At 37.6% G+C, this 18,106-nt stretch overlaps 1 protein-coding gene across 2 annotated transcripts; it reads right to left on the bottom strand.

Annotated features, from left to right (window-relative positions):
* Nucleotides 1-8,072: 8,072 nt before the first annotated feature.
* Nucleotides 8,073-15,953, bottom strand: LOC129263893 (E3 ubiquitin-protein ligase TRIM31-like). 2 transcript variants are annotated; one of them, XM_054901809.2, is made up of 2 exons: nt 15,807-15,953; nt 8,073-11,771 (listed from the first exon to the last, which is right to left on the bottom strand). In XM_054901809.2, exon 2 carries the CDS (start codon nt 11,738-11,740, stop codon nt 9,764-9,766), a length of 1,977 nt encoding a protein of 658 aa, XP_054757784.1. In that variant the 5' UTR covers nt 11,741-11,771; nt 15,807-15,953; the 3' UTR covers nt 8,073-9,763. The 2 variants fall into 2 exon arrangements, with proteins under 2 accessions (XP_054757784.1, XP_063956820.1); XM_064100750.1 differs by having other exon boundaries at nt 8,142-11,771; nt 15,840-15,931.
* Between the last annotated feature and the right edge of the window lie 2,153 nt (nt 15,954-18,106).

Below are 18,106 nucleotides of genomic sequence, written 5' to 3'. Positions count from 1 at the left end.
TCTACAGTCTTCGTATACTCTGAACAAAACAAACACAAATAACAAGCTAGCAAAAAAGCAAAAATAACATCATTGTTTGCGAATTGTTTACATTTTATCACCGTTAGTGCGGCCCTCGATCCGAAGTGAAGGGGTGATTGTGGTTTTAATCACTTCGGCCCGTATTCTGAACTCGGGTTAAATTTGAATCGTTAAAGATAAAATCCATATTTTATTGTTCGAAATAGACATGAAGTTAAATACTCCAAACATTTGCTTTGCCCAATTGATCATGGGCCCGGCAGCCGCTGCGCAGCTTCAAGTTTAGAACGACTAGGCTCTATCCCTTTAATCGTTGGACGCCAAACAGGGTAGCAGCAACTCCCATCTTTCAACGTCTTTTGGTCTGAAGCGGCCGGGGTTTGAATCCCCCGCATACATTCGTAATTTCGAAGCTTCGTTATTCCGAAGGTTCGGATATTCCGAAGGTTCGTTATTCCGAAGGTTCGTATTTCCGAAGGTTCGTAATTCCGAAAGTGCGTTAGTCCGAAAACGAAATGAGGTTCGTTATTCCGAAGGTTCGTTAATCCGAACAAGAAATGAGGTTCGTAATTCCGAAGGTTCGTTAGTCCGAAAACTAAATGATTAACTAACCTTATTTCGTTTTCGGACTAACGAACCTTCGGACCAACGGACCTTATTTCGTTTTCGAATTAACGAACCTTCGGAACATCGAACCTTATTTTGTTTTTGGATTATCGAAACTTCGGAATAACGAACCTTCGGAACAACGCCACAAATGTTCGGATTAACGAACCCTTTTACGTTTTCGGATTAACGAACATCGAGGTATAGGCAATTTGCGTGTTTCGGAATTACGAACCTTCGGAATAAAGAACCTTCGGAATTACGAAATGTAACCGAATCCCCGACTTTCCGGTTGTGAGACGGACTCTCTACCAACTGAGCCAACACACAGGTTAAACTCTGGTCGAAAGTTGTGGTTTAACTACGAATGAAAATGCGGTAGACTCTAGTGACGGGAGCGACGGAAGACTTAATTTGAATGTTAAACGGAATCATGCCGCCCTTTAAATAAAAAATCGTGATGATTCTGGTGATAAATAAGGCTAATGCCGAATTTTTAGCACGTGTGAAACCAAACCAGAACATGATTAGAATCACGAACGCTAATCACAATCACGAATTCAAATTCTACTCCGGAGGTGAATTCCAGTTAAGTTTTATACAAATGTTACGACAATTTCATGGAATATTGTATTGTACATATTTAAATTATGTGTCAAATACTGTCTTAATTAGTCAGTTATGTATTGTCGAAAAATATGTATTATAGTGATTTCAATAAAGGAACCCTGAGGAAGGGTTAAAAAGAAAAAAAAAAGTTTCACACAGATCAGTTTTCGAGTGAGCGTGTGAAAGGTCCGATGATTCTAAAGACGAATAATTGCAGTCATTACAATGATGATTCAAGATTCACGTGTGAAAAGGTCTGGTGTCTCTTAAAAGTTACATCTTTTTTTGAAAAATAAAGGAATAAAAACAAAGAGGCGTCCCTTTTTACAGTGCGGTTTATCTACCAACCATTTCGTCTATAATGATAAGTCTTATTCTAGTGTGTTGTATATTTTATGTGAACAATGTTAACCTGGAATGAAATGATTTCCTTCCGTTGCCATGTAATAATCATTTTATGTTTTTATATACATTGTATATCTGTCTAAACCAGTGAAAATGGAATATCCTTTATGGAGAATAACATGATTCCATTCTTCTAATTCTTTTCTTCTTATTACCATTTAGCCTAGTTTCACTTTCCAGTTAGGCTAGCTCTGTACCATTTTCATCTAATATTCACTTTATTGGTCTAACACCACTTAGTCTTTAAGGCTACTTTAAAATTTTGATATGACCAAGATAAGAAATAATAGGTAGATGGAGTAAAAATCAGACCAACTAGGCATTTTGGCAGTGTGGAGGCGTCGCGGAGTAGTGGTTAAGACTCGAGATCGTCTTTCAATCTGAGGGACGCGGGTTCGATTCCCAGCCATGGCGTGTTTTCATTCAGCAAGAAAGTTATTGGAATTTCATGTGTTTGTTGTGACTTCATATACGAGAAGCTGCCGAACATATTTTTATGAAATGTGAAACAACATGAATTTTTATTTTATCATATTTATAATGGTTCCTGATGACCAAAAACTGGTTTTCTTGTAGTAGCTTATATGGGAAAAGATTTGTATGTTAATATGCTGGAAGTAGGCCTATATTAAAATATACCTTTTTTCTATATATATATATTTTTTTTTAATTACAGTTCATTGATTTTTTTTACCACACGATAAATCATGGGAAGCTGCATGCTTGCATATGACGTCACAAAATAAAAGTAACTTTCTTAATACTGGATGGATTTTCCTTAAACCTTCATCAATAGTTTTCATTTGTTCTGCTTTTAAGTAAACTTTTTGTCAGGGTGAATTTCCCATTCAAAATGTGTATTCTGAATGATTGTTTTCGATGACAAACATAAAACAAAACGTGGTGTATCCATGTATGACTGCCGCCCATGGGAAATACGCATCATTGGATGTACACGTTAAAAATGTTGTTTAAATTTCATACAACGTTGTTTACTAAATTATGAACCTTACAGTTGTAGTTGTGTAACAATTTGAACAACCATGCTTTTAATGTATTGATAATTCAATTTAAAAAAGAAACCAAAACCCAAGAGGAGAAGCAATTTTATTGGAAAGAGTAAAATGAGAGGAACAATTTAAAACAAGTTTCATCAAAATCGGTTATGAAATAAGCAAGTTATGCATGGGCGTTTAAAAACTCTTGTTGTACTTTCTATGGGATCCTCAAATTGGCAAACGTGCTTCAAAATGGCTGATTTTGTGGACTACTCTCCTTTTGTTTTGTACACAAATTTTCAGATATTCCTAATTATCTTTCAAATTGCATCTTGCCTCCTTCTGAGCACAACATAATTATGTTAAGGGGAAATATGATTCACCCCACATATGTCACGGTCAGGAGGAGATTATTTGAAATATGTAAAATAAAGGGGAAAATCTGAAAATTTGTGTACAAAACAAATGGAGAGTTGTGCACAAAATCAGCCATTTTGAAGCCTGTTTGCCAATTTGAGGATCCTATAGAAAGTACAACAAGACTCTTTTAAACGTCCATAACTCGCTTACTTCATAACCCGCGATTTTGTAAAACTTGTTTTAAATTGATCCTCTCATTTTACTCTTTCCCATAAGATTGCTTCTCTTCTTGGGTTTTGGTTTCCTTTAAACGTTTGTTAGATTTCAAATACTTGTTTCAAGCGTGTAAATATCTAGGATAAGTTTTATATAGTAAACAGCGTTATGTACAGTGTACTCCCTTTTTCATATTATTTGACAACTATAAACAAGAAATTAATCCTGTATAGATGTTATATAAACTGAGTTACTGTATGAAGTTACAGGTTGAAGAAAATTTTATAACCAAATATTTTAAAAGTCCGAACAACAATATTCAACTTTTGAGCAATAACAATAGAACATTGCTGCTCAAATGTTACACATAATTAGGTTATTTCAGATATAACCAAAACTCTAAATTGCAGGGATATGAAATAAATCAAGATGGACTGGAGTTAGGGACAAATCGAATTATGGATATAGTTTGAATGCTAAAAATTTAGTTTTAAATCTCGGGGAATTGAATTTCAATGATTTCAGATTTAAACAACTGTACGTAGGATTCAAACTTAATCCAGATTTAGCTTGAATTCTTGAAAAATAATACTGTTTTAAATCTCGATGGAATTGAATTCAAATCCTTTGATATTTAAAAAGTAATCTGTAGGATTCAAACTAAATCCAGAATTCGATTGATCCATAATTATATACTTCAACTGGAATTATTTCAAATCTCTGCGATTTAAAGTGAATACTGGCTATGTATATAAGTTGATAGGTTGTATAAGGCGTTAAACTTTCCAGTATAGGTTACAGAAGAAAATGAGAAAGTATGCACTATCAATATTAATAGAAAAAATAAAGAAAATAAATAAACACCTAGCTCCTTCGCAGCCTTAAAAGTACGATGGCTGTATTAAAAAAGATACTTACCGCAGTAAAGAGATTATATACAACTGATAATCCATATTAAAAATCCGAATTCAAAGTTTAAAAAAATGATCCTTGGTGTCTTCCAATACCAAAATCAATAGTTTCCACGACAAGGCCAAGTTTCATTCATCAGAGCCACCATCACTTTCTGGGCGTCATCTCCGGCGGTGATGTGTTGCGAGCTTGACAAGGTAATGATTGTATCGAGGTAAAATATTTATCTGGAATGCCATGAATACACATTCATCTGTATCAATAATTTCTCGGTGTCGAAACAAACGCCCTCCTCTGTCGACTTACTTATTTGAATGTTGTGATGACGTTGGTGTAGGATGTGGGGGAGGGGGAGTGGGAGGAGGGGGTGGGTGAGGGAGTGATCTTTTTGTGAAAAGAGGTATATTTATGAAAGGTTTACAGATTACAAATGGCATAAATGGAGAAACGGCCGCATTACAAGGCAGTGTGTGCACTGCAAAAACTCTGGTGTTTATTTAATTAACACCAGCCAGGGATCTACATATGTCCACACCAGAGAAGTGTTAAGCAACTCCAGTTTCGTTTTGGTCTAACACCAGATAAGTTTTTATACAACATCAATTAGTATTAAAACAGCATCGGTTTGATTCCAAACTGGTGTTGCTTCAATACTTTTCTGGTGTGGACATATATAGATTCCGGGCTGGTGTTAAATCAACACCGGAGTTTTTGCAGTGTGTGTTGACAGTGCGCGCACAGGTCTGTGTGAAAAAGTGCCTGTGATCCTATGATAAAATGCTCAAATTCAAGATAATTTGACACACATTGTTCATATAGCGGACTCTGTAAATAACATATTGAATGGTATACCCTGTTCGAGCATTTTGACCGTGGGAACATGATCCTGCAAGTGTTCCACATGTGTGATCGAATTGTGTATAAAATGTTTAAAAACAGTGTGAACATGACATGTTCATAACCAGTAAGAAAATGATGATGCTGTTGAAAGAAAATCATGACAATAGAAATAATATTCAAATTGATATTTTCATCTAAAAGGGCGAGTCCATAATTTCGAGTGACACGCTGCGGCTATCCAAGCAATTTGTGTTGCATTACCTGGGCTGAGAGCGGCAAAGGTAGATTAATAACACGCATTTTGGGAATCTTTATTATTCACCAAATACGAGACAAGTTTGAAAAGCAACTTGCTCGGATTTCCAATATATGGATACAAACGTAGATGGCGCTATTGAAATTCCCCTTTTCATCCGGGATTAATACAAAACCAAAATAATTATGGTACATAAAGGCACAGGAAAAATCAGAGGGTAAAAACAAACATTTTCGATAGAACTAAACGGGCATATGCGAGAAAGTACGTACTGCAAGCAAAGAGGCGATGCCGCTATGGGTAGACAGGGGGGCACACCCCCTCCCTCCTATAGGAATGAATAAAAATAAATAAGGACAAAATAAAGCGCAAACATGGAAGAAAGAAGAATATCAAAAGGAGAAGCCAGGGTCGATCATATGCCAAGCTTACAATATCCTTATTATTCTATCGATAAAATGGCATCTTAGGGTCGCCCATGCGCACCACTTCATCCCCCTAAATACCCGGACAATACCCCTAAATGAATTCATTGGCAATTTTTTAATCCATAAAGGGGGGGGGGGTCCATGTTCGTTCAGTGCAAATTCTGTGTTTCATAGTTACTGAAAAGAATGGCTCCCCAAAAGCCATTCATAAAACTGAATGTGCCATAATTTATGAAGAAAAATTATACATTGTTCACCGACTACTACCGACGGAAAAAAGGTGAAAATTAAAGACGAAAAAAGAAAATGAGTTTTGCCAGAGGAGGGGGGGGGGGTCAGTATAGCAACTTAATTTGTGCTTTAGAATTAAATTGCATGGTCTAATCTGATCAGTATGCCAGGTGCAGATTTATCTGTTTCTTCTTCCGCCCCCCCCCCCCCCCGGCCCCCAGAACTTTAGGGGCCACTTATTATTGCTACACATTAACAGAATATATTACATGTATCTGCGCACAAAATTTGTGTTAAACCCTTCTGTTTTGGCAATGTTTCTGCTATGAATACTGGCAGTGGCGGACCGTGACCCGGAGGTAACAAAGCTTTGGAGGGGCACTGTATTGTTTGTGAACAACGCTGTGCCCCTCCAATGCTTTGTTTCCTCCGGGTCACGGTCCGCCACTGAATACTGGGATCCGTTACGCAACGTCATAACTATGGAACATTACTACTATTGTTAACTCTCCAACATGGGAAACTTGATAGTGATTGGCTGCTGAGCCCCGTCACCATGGTAGTTGCAATAATGCCAAAGTTACCATCACTGGCGGATCCTTAGATGGGCACAGCCGGCCCGTTCCCCCCCCCTTGAGAAGCAAAATTAAAATTTGTAATTTAAAAATGCCATTAAAACAGAAGTGTGCCTCCCTTCCCCTGAAAGTGAATACTTTTTTTTGCTTGTCAACTTTTTGCTCGGAAAAATGTGCCCCCCTCCCCTTTTGGAAAATCCTGGATCCGCCCCTGGTCACCATTGATATAGCTCTTCATAATCAAGACTCGGGGAAGCGTTTCATGAAATGTCTCATCCATTCACAGGCGGATCCACGGGGGAGGGGGCACAACTGGCTCGTGCCCACCCCCCTTGAGAGGCACAATTAGAATTTGCAATGTAAAAATGCGTTAAAGCACAAGTGTGCCCCTCCCCCTTTGAAAGCGAGGACTTTTTTTTTTGCCTTGTCAGATTTTTCCTCGGGAAAATGTGCCCCCCCCCCCCTTTGGAAAATCCTGGATCCGCCCCTGGTCTCATCGGACGTTTTATCTGACAGTTTCAAGAGTAATCACCGGTGGATGCAGGGGGGGGGGGGCACAGGCGGCCCTTGCCCCCCCCCCTTTTTGAAAAGCAAAATTAAAATTTATGTAAAAATGCCATTAAAACAGAGGTGTGCCCCCTCTTTTGAAATTGAAGACCTTTTTTTTTTTTTTTGCTTGTCAAATTTTTTCGGGTACGAAATATCCTTAATGTCTGGTTGAAAACATTTTTTTTATTTTTTTGCTTGTCAAATTTTTCTTTGAAAAATTTGCCCCCCCCCCCTTTGGAAAATCCTGGATCCGCCCCTGATAGTAATAGTGCTTCTCAGCCAATCAAAATCAAGGAAAGTTGTCAGATATTGTCGGACAACAAAATGATCATGAAATGCTCCCCTGGTCGAGTATTTCTCACAACAGAAATAAATAAAGACTGAGTAAGAACAACAAATTGAAAGAATCAATACTTCATGTTTTGCTTGTTAAGGTTTTCTTTAATATACAGAACAAAACATTTCTCTCATGTAGAAATAAACGTATAAAATATTCAGAAAAGTACTGAAAATTACTTTTTTTCATTCTAGTAAACAATGAACACAAATGTTCTTTCTTGAACAATTATACAACGATCAGCTAGATGAACTATATACAGAGGTGCTCAAAAGTTTGTGAACCCCACCAGAAAATTATAATAATTCAACGTATTCAAGTTACGTCATGTTTTAGGTATTTAGCCGTGAAGTCAGGTGATAAAATATTACATTCAAATAAGGCTTGTTTCTCCGGGCTTGCCAAACATTATATTCAGTGGCGTACGTAGGATTTTCCACAGGGGGGGGGGGGCAAATTCGTCCACCAAAAAATTTGACAACCCCCCCCCCCCCAAAAAAAAAAGGTCTTCAACCACAAATAAAGGATTTCGTACCAGTCTACAAGACTCGTCAGGGGGGCAGGGATATATTCTGCCCCCTCTGCCCCCCCCCCCCGTAGGTACGCTAGTGATTATATTGTTGTTGTCTACATTCAACACACGGCATGAAAGGGTGCATTTTCTGGTGGCCTTGGGGTTCACCAACTTTTGAGCACAACTGTAGATTCATGAAAATATTAAGTACTATCATAAGTGAAACAAATCAACAAAAATCATCTTTTCTAAACCAATAATCATGTGTCTTTTTTTTTTTTTTTACAATGTGATGAAACTGCCGTTTAACCTGCTACAAACAAAAATAAATGAAAATAAAATACAATAAAACCAGATAGCTTTAAATTAAAGTTAATAAAGACGAGATGAAATGAAAAAGTAATGTTTTTTCAACTAAAGCACTGCTTCATGGACTACATGGTTACATTAATACCACTCTCTTCATATTGGAATGTAGGACCAAGCCAAAATTAAATTTAACATCTCAATTTAATAGATTTGATATCAACTTCAGCCTTACACAAATTGGTTTCCAATCAAATAAAGATGTACAAACATAATGATTTAATGGATTAATCATCAATCCCTTTCTCAATCTGATTTTGGATTGGTTTCCAATTTCAACTTTATCGATTGGTTTCCAATCAATGGAACAGAGGGTAGAGAAACCTAATTATCTAATGGATTAAATATCTCTTTCTCAATCCGATTTTGGATTGGTTTTCAATTTCAACCTTATAGATTGGTTTCCGATCATTGGAACAGAGGGCAGAGAAACCTAATTATCTAATGGATCAAATATCTCTTTCTCAATCTGATTTTAGATTGGTTTCAAATTTCAACTTTACAGATTGGTATCCAATCATTGGAACAGAGGGTAGAGAAACCTAATTATCTAATGGATTTAAATATCTCTTTCTCAATCTAATTTTGGATTAGTTTCAAATTTTAATCTTATAGATTGGTTTCCAATCAATGGAACAGATGGTAGAGAAACCTACTTATCTAATGGATTATTAAATATCAATCTCTTTTTTAATATCTGAATTTCGATTGGTTTCTAACTTCAACCTAAAAGATTGGTTTCCGATTAAAGGGAAATAGAGTGTAGAGAAGCCCCTTTTATTAGACTGTCTGGAGTCCATGGAAACATGTGTTATAGCAAGCAAAATCATTCAGTCTCCAACAACTTAAAACATCTCTACTTCTCAAACCAGTTCTGTTTAGGATGTGGCTGTAGGGAGTTTTTTTTTCCAATCAACTACAATTATTGACGGCCAGCAAAGTCAACATCTAAAATGTAAATTTGTTTTCAAAATAATTTCTAGATATGATGTATGTTGATACATTCATCATTCTCTTCAAGATTCAATGTGATTCTTTGTTTACTAAGGAGATTGAGCTGATTTCCTGAAGAAAAAAATATGGAGTGGATGGATATCCATACAGTTGAGATTGATTGAATCAATCGTAACTCATTGTAAGACAGGGCCCAGACTGACAAAGCCTGTCAGTTATTACCAAAGACATCCCATCGGTTGGTTTGAAGTCACTCTACTTGGTGCGACATTCAACATTAGGAACAATTTGGTAGAGAGCAGACATAGAGGAAAAGATAAGACACAGTCCTTGGAATACAAGGTAGGACACACTTTACCTAGAATATGCTAGCATGAAGAAACAATTGTTGGTGGGTCGTTATGTCCAGCAACCCAATGGTTGGCGCTATGCTACCGTCATACAGATGAAACAGACTCTAGACCGACAAAAGCTATTATGTTATTTCCAATGAAATACCATTGGTCCGTTTGGAAAAGCTTTTGTTGGAATGAGTGGAGAATACCATTAGGTTGACAAGGTGACAGTCAACCAGAACACACTATAGCTAGGCTTGAAGCTCTATGAAGTAGAGATGGTGCCTGGTCGCAACTGCAACCATGGCCGGGCTAAGGCTGACAATATAGAAGAATGAACTCAAGAACATACTGGAATAGATTGGACAGGACATTGTAACAGGAGCAAAGATCACTTCCTTTACGAGCTGGAGACCCTGCAACCTGTACCTGGTTAGATCGATCTTGTCTGAACCACTGTGCACCTTGGCTACCAAGACGCGGTCCTGGCTGTCCACTGTGGCGTACACATACTCAAAGTTCTTTGTAGCAACGATGGAGGTTCCGGCACGCCCTTCCTGGTCAAAGACTGTGACCGTGCTAGGTTGGATGTCTCCGGTAGTGGTGATCATTATGCCAGTCTTGGTAACGCTGATCTGCTTTGGCTGGATTCCCCCGGTGGGAATCACTTTCTGTGGTTTAGCATCACTGGCGCGGAAGATGCAGATCTCGCGATTGATGTTGACAGCATAGATGTTATCATGAATATCAGTGCATACTCGGACGAATCCCCCATCAGGTTGCTTCAAAGTAAATCTAACTCCATTACTGGAACAGGAGCTGTATAGAAAGAACTCATTTCCGTGCTTTGAGATGATGGTCCGACCATCAGACAGTAATGCTACATCATAGACCTCGCCTACCTGACTGCCAAAGTATGGAGACTCATTACCAGAGAGAGTGTAGCGGTCACAACCCTTTCGGTCCATGGCATAACCGAGAACAACTGAATCTTTTGTCAGAGCTGCAAGTCCAAACAAGCGACCTTCCTGGAAAGAGAAGCCACTGGCCATAACAATTTTTACAGACTTTGAAAGCCGTGCATATTCTGGAAATGGGGAATCAATGCTTGTAGCTTGCTGAACTCTTTTCCTGTTCCTCCTACGTTTCCTTGTTCCCTTTCCTTCTGTGGCAAAAAGAAGCTTTCCTTCTGTCACGGGATTCAGATGGAGAATCAAGGTTTCTGTGCTGCTAGCCTGCGGAACACTGGACTCTTCAGATACTAAAGAAGCCACATTCATGTTCTGACTGCCATTCAAATTGTCCTTCTGACCAGAATCCATACAGCCTAGGTCAAGAAGCTTATCATCAGCAGGACTGAATTGTACGGCCTCTACATCTTTCAATAATTGTGCTGCACAAACTAAAGTTTCCTCATCTGTAGTTTTAGCCAATGCTTTTTCTAGATCATCGCATTTAAGATTGTCCCCTTCAATCACATTTGGATCAAGATGCTTCTTTGAATGACTTATCAAAAGTTTGCTAGACTGGTCTATCCTGTCGATCACTTCCCTCCACTGAGAAGTGCAATGCCCGAACACCCTGTCAGAAGTTACTTTGAGACCTGTTATCTTTTCTAGCAACTCTTCTTTATTTCGCTGAAGAATATCAACTTTGATGGCAAAGGCATCCATGACTTTCATCTCCAAACTACCCAGGTGGGATTTCAGTTGCTCTCTTTGTTGGTCAGCTTCACTCAAGTGTTTCTCAAGTTGGGTCTTTCTTATCTCGCTTCTCTGCAGAACAGCTTCTTTTCTGATCTTTAACTCCCGCTCAAGCTCCTCCTTTTTCTTAATCTTATGACCTTGATGAGAGTCAATAAAACATGAGAGACAGATGAACTTAGTACAAGCCTGACAGTATATATCTTGGTAGATGTCACTGTGAAAAGGACAGAATTTGGAATATGCGTCTTCAATACTTTCTCCGCTGTCTTCGACCTTCAGGATATCCTCAAGTCCCTTGGCCAGGAAGTTGGGCGTTAATCCCGCGATCCGGTCCTTGTCAAGCTTGGTGGACTTCCTGCAGACTGGACAGACAATGTGCTTCAGGTCCTTGTGCTGTTTGTCATATGCTTCCAGGCAGTCCCTGCAAAAGGAATGTCCACAGCAGAGAATGGTAGCGTCCCTGATGACATCGAGACACATTGGACAGTGCAATCCCTGGACCGAATCTGGTTTGGTGGCCATTGCAGTCCCCTGTCCAAAACTCAGACTAACACTGCAAATGGGAAAATTGAGAAGGGGGAAATTGCAAGCTTTCATTACATACTTTTTATTGGAGATAAATCTCTGAGTCTGAAGCATTTTCTGACTTGTTTCTTTAGATAATGACATAATCTCCCCCATTGACTTCCTTTGCATTGTGTTTCTTGTGTGAAGATGGCTATGTGTCTTGAACTCGCCCCAACAAAAAGGTGGTGTTGTTACACTTTTCATACGGGTGAACATACGATATCTCAGTTGAACAGAGAGATATCGTCATGAAATTGGTACAGTATCAACTTAAAGCTAAACATATACTCTCTCATATCTGTAAATCCTTTTCGCACTAGTCTGTGAGTCTAGACGACATTTTTTAATTTCTACTGAATAAAAGCATGAAATGGGTGAGAAAGGACAAAATGGGCGAGTCTCGCTCGAAATTAATGAGAATTGGCAGCCCTGGTAGGAGGCAAGTCTAAAGACTGTCTTACTTTGCAAACAAGTCAGGCCAAGCCAGGGCAACTGCAGGTCAGCATAGCCTGTAGGCTCCTGGAGAGTAAAAGTCAGTCTCCTATAGATAGGCTTTAAGGTTTTGAGCCCAAACTTATAGAAATGGGCTAAAAGTCTATTTGCCCCCCGCACGTACTGATGGTTGTGCATTCATTTTTTTTTTAATTAGACAAATGATAAAAATAATTAAGAACAGGAGCTCTGTTATTGTCGCCATTTTGCCGTCTTTGTTATCGTAACCTAGATACATGTACAACACTTGTATAGGGCGACAATATCATGAGCAGTGCCAACTTAGATTAAAAAAATATTTGCATCGGCCTATAAATATCATGAATCGTAAAATACTTGCATCCGCCGATAAATATCATGAATCGTGAAATACTTGCATCGACCGATAAATATCATAAATCGTATATCATGAATCGTAAAATACTGTAGTTGCATCGGCCGATAAATATCATACGATTTATGATATTTATCGGCCGATGCAAGTATTTTACGATTCATGATATTTATCGGCCGATGCAAGTATTTTTTTTAAATGTAAGTTGGCACTGCTCATGCTTCGCTCTCTCCCTTGCTTCGCCATGTTCGCTCGGAAAGCAGCCGACAGCTCTCTCCCTTGCTTCGCCATGTTCGCTCGGAAAGCAGCCGACAGGGCCTCGACAAGAGGCTAGCCGCAGCTAGCGCACAGCTAGCTGCAGTGCAGCAGTGGTTTCATGCATGCTGGATAATAGTTACTGTATGCTATAGCGGTAGGCCTACATACTGTCATGACTATGCAATCTTTGTGTGTGTGTATTTGTGTGTAGATTAACAAAAAGGGCGCATGGCGAATTGGCTTGCAATTCAGGGTGACCAGATTTCACAAAATGAAATACGGGACAATCGACAAACAAAGAAGGCTACACAGTGTTAGACTTGTGAAAAAAAACTTAAGAATTGGAAGGGAGGGTGAACAAAAGAATGAAGGAGAGAAAGTAAATACGAAAGAAAAGAGATGAATTGAGAGGGAAAAAAATGAAGGGAAAAATAAAAGAAAGTTAGAATAAAATGTGGATGAAAGGAAGAATAAGAGAGAGAAAAAAATGTTTCCATTATTCTTTGAAATAAATACAGAAAGAAAAAGAAAGTAAGGGAAGATGAACAAATGTGTGGAGCTCAAAGACAAAATAAAGGAGAGAAAGGAAAAAAGTAAGAAAAAAGGATGAGGAAAGAAAGAATGAAGGGAAGAAAAATGTGTCCTTCATTCTTTGAAAGAAACAAAGAAGAAAAACAGAAAGGAATTAGGAAGGAAGGAAAAAAAGAATAAGGGGAAGAATTAGAAGGAAAAAATAAAACAAAGAATGAAAGGAAGGAAGAAAGAAAGGGAGGGAAGAATGAAGGGAGGAATGAATGAAAACAGAGAAAATATTGGAAGAGAAAGAACAAAAAGAAAAGGGAGAGGAAGGGAGAAGGAAGCAAAGAAAAGTTTAAGGAAAGAAAGAATGAAGCAAATAAAAACGGATATTAATAAAGAAGGAAAGTAACAGAAAGAAGGAAAGAAAGAAAATGAACATAGAGAGAAAGAGAAAGGGTCAGGAAAGAAATATAGGAAATAAAGAAAGATGGAACAAAAAGGGCAAGCAGGAAGGATAGAAGGATGAACAATGAAGGATAGAAAAGAAAGGAAGAAGAAAAAAAGTTCAAACTTTAAGCAAACAAAACAAATCCAATCATCTAACAAAAATCATGTTTTTTTTTTGTTTTTTAAATATATTTTAGAAATAAAAAAACTAAAATTTTATAGAAATGAATAAAATTTTAAAGTGAAATACAGTTTATAGTCTAACTTAAAATTTAGATGAAACATCGCGGCATCATACACACCAAGAATCAAAGCGAAAGCTGAAACAACTATAGATCTAGTTATGAAAACACAATAACTTGTTCCTCCGATTACATCTCCAAATCAGCAATCTGATAATCCATAATATAATTATAAAAATTATTTTCCCGCCGATTTTGTGATTAATTTGGTGGAAAAACAGTTTATCATGTGAGATTGTTTGCACCACTGAGAATCTGCGCCGATCCATGCCTAGCTAGTAGCCTGCCACACACTGGCAGGAGGCCAGTTCGTTCGCAATGTATTGGGTTAGCAAGAAAATCACTGCAGAACTTGCAAAAATTTACAGTTATAGATTTTATTGTTGTCTCTGCTTCGTCATCTGTTGCTTATTCGATGGAAATTCGTCACTTTTAAATGTATTAAATACATTTTGTTCAATATTATGAAATACGGGACAACTAGGCGTCCCGGGAAGGGTTTGTCGGGACGCCGGGACAAAGGAGCAAAATACGGGACGATCCCGGTAAATACGGGACGTCTGGTCACCCTGTTGCAATTTGAACTGTAGAAAGTTGATAAATGCGTGCAAAATCGGGAGAAAAATTGCGCTACTTTGAAAATTATCAGTTGCCTGATTCGGTCCACCAAAACTCAAATTTTTTTCAATAATGGTTGCCTGAGGTGAATTTCTGGTGGCCCCGGGCCACCGCTAATGTCAAGCCTTGAGTAACGTGTACCGTATATCTTTATACCTTTATACCGGATCTACTGGAAAAATACAGTTGTTTCTGCAGACAAGTTTCCAGGTCAATCTTGTATGTTGTCTTCCTATCTAGGGTATTAAATTTCTCATTCTGTGTCTGTGCCTGCGTGCTGTAACATGTAGTATGGCAAGTTCCCCTAACTCACTAAGTCTGCGCAGTCCCCCTTGTCTGCGCATACGCGTATCAGCGCGATTCTAGTAAAAGATACGCAACGAACACAAACTTTACACATCTAATGCATAGACAGATATTAGTTACAAAGTCCGACTCACAATGGTGGAAAAATAATGAAATTTGGGCATTTCTTGTGACGGCCTCAAATAGTCAAAATGCAGCCTTTCTCATCAAAATCCCTGAATCGCATGCAAAGTGAATGGGTGCGCAGACATGGGGCACCATTTTTTTGTTCAATCTGAAAATGACTGCCCAAGGTTTTTCCCAAGAAAATCATATATTTCTTTCAAATTTTTATTTGTCACACTAACTCATTAATGATCGATGTAAGGAACATTATCATAAATATCAACTAAAAGATTTTGTGAAATAAAAAGAAATTCATGTTAAAATAAATCTTAACACAAATCGTTAGGTGCGCATGGTGTGCAGACTTGGGGACCACCATCTTACACTGATTTTTACTCTCCAGGAGCCTCCAGGCTAGGTCAGCAGGAGGCGGCCTACACCCAGCCCCAGGCAGGCAAGCTGGCCCTGCCACCGCGGCGGGAGCACCCGTACAGGCCGTAGAGCCACTGTTGGGGGCGCTACGGCTGCACAGTAAAAAAGGCCCCGGAGGCGGCGCCGGAGCTCGCTAAGAGTAAGATGGCGAGAAGCCTTCCCTGCAGTCTCCAGCTAGAGTCGACTCACTAGCTCCACAATGTCAAAAAAACATATCAAAACACTTATCTGGAGAAGGAAGTTAGCTCGAATTCAACACTCTGCTTACCTGGATAAGTCATGTTACTAAGGACAAACTTACAGTTCCATGCAAAGCAAAAAACCGAAGAAAGGCGAGACTTCAGCTTAGTTTCAACGCGTGACAAATGTGAAATGTTATTGTTGTTCTTCGTTAACTATATGGAACGCTGACTGTAGCCAGCTAAAAAAAATGTTTCATTGACGCAAGATAAATACCGGTAATTATATATTTTTTTTTTCCTCTTCTGGGGTACTTTATTTCATAAAATCAATATAACAATATAATCACATGTATAGAAAAAATAATCAACCGGTGTAAAACAAAAAAGGTGGAAATATACAGATGCAAAAGAGTAAGAATATCTAGAACAGAAACATATATCAAGTTCTTCTCTTTCTTATTTTTTTATTTCCACTCAACATAATATACCTGAAATCATATTTAAATACCATCCAAATGGAATGACTATTACAAAAATTATTTCTAAAGTAATACCTTGTAAATTTCATATTGTGTGTGCACTAAAGTAATATGTTAATCAAATTAAATTTAGACTCACTGATATTAAAACCAATTACAATATTTTTTCTTTTAAATAAATGTCTTTTAGAAACCAATCTAAAATTAATTTGCTAATTAACCCTTTTCCCCAAATAAGCTACTAGGTGACATTTTTTTTATAGAAATGTGAGTAGATGATTCAGGTTCGTTGTAAAGTGAGCAAATATTAGTCGACAAGATCTAAATCCATTTAAAATGATTATCTTCAAAAGGTAAAATACTTGTGCAGTATTTTAAAATAGGCTATATACTTTATCATGTTTATTTTATCTCTTATCATTTTTCAACTTAAAATCTAATTCGTGCTTCCAATCATAATACTATTGGCAGGGGGTCTCTTGTTATGATTCATAAAATGTTCTGCTTTCATGTGACAAACTTTTAATGAAATCACCAAATGATATATTAAATGTTTCTGGTTCAATTTCTGTTTCATCTTTGGTGTAATCTGTATTTCTTATTTAGTTTACCCATACTTTAGGAATTGCCTTTTTTCAATTTAGAAAAGTTGAAAGTGACTAACAATGAATTTGTGCCCAACTGCATGTCTTTGTAATGAGTCACACGATATCCATTGCCCATCTTTCAAAAGTCACCGACTTTTTCTGTTCCGTTAACTCTCCATTCTTTATAAAATAAGAGGCCATTTCCGTGTTTAATGTTTCTGTTGTTCCATGATATTTGATTGGACACGTTTTTAACGTTATAAAAATTAATTATCCAGTGCACAAGTAGATTGACATAAAACTCTGGTAATTTAAACTTCGTACATAAAAAAACATATATCCTTGCTTGAATAGTTCATTTTTAAAACTTCTGGTACATCTCCGATGAGACTTATCCAGGATTTGAAAAGTCTCCATTGTGACATATATCACGGCCTTTAAAATATTTTGAGAACCATGATAATTGTAACGATAAAAAATGAATGGTTCGTATAGGTTTACCATATCTAAACCCCAATTTACTGGAGCACGAGCAACAATCGCGGCACCCTTGACCTTTATCTTTTTTTAACCCCATAGAAAACTATCTATCAATTTATTAAGTGTGGTCATGATATTCTTTGGAACTGGAAGACAAGTCCAAATGTAAACAAATTGAGAACATACTACAGTTTTTATAATTATTATTTTTGTCCATAATATGTCCGGTTTCTCATTCTCCATAATAAGATAGAAGATAGAAGGAAATGTTGAAGGGAAATTTAAATATGAAATGAGGAGGGGAAAAAGAGGCCGTGCGTAGCCCAGGGCACTCGGATCGATTTTTATTGTGCTATTTATTCTTTATATATTTTATTTATTCATTCATTCATTTATTTATTTCATTCTTTTTGTAATTTATTTATTTATATTTTATTTTACTTATTTATTCTTTATTCTTCTTACTATTTTTTTCGGGGGGGGGGGGGGCTTGTCACCCTCATATCCAGGGTGCGCTGCATATAATGTGGCGACGTCCTCGAAGGACTATACCCCTGCAGGCTAAATAATATACAGAGACCATAAAGGAAAGTAGGAGAAAACAAAAGGAAAAGTAGAAGGAAACGAGCAAGGAGAAAATTTAAAGAGATCGAAAAGAATGGCATCAGAAGAAGCAGTGAAAGAAATTAATTGGCCGATAGACAGTGTCGTGTATAAGGACCATTTTCACCACAAAAGCGTGAATATAATTATTTCAATCTGATTTTAAAAAACGCGCTTCGCGCTTGCATTATTTGTGTAGTGATAGGCTTATAATATATTTACTTCAAGGATTCAATC

This window comes from Lytechinus pictus, chromosome 6 (assembly GCF_037042905.1).
Source record: "Lytechinus pictus isolate F3 Inbred chromosome 6, Lp3.0, whole genome shotgun sequence".
Classification (NCBI taxonomy): domain Eukaryota; kingdom Metazoa; phylum Echinodermata; class Echinoidea; order Temnopleuroida; family Toxopneustidae; genus Lytechinus; species Lytechinus pictus.
Note: the sequence above shows the minus strand (reverse complement) of the source record. Positions and strands in the feature narration are given on the sequence as shown.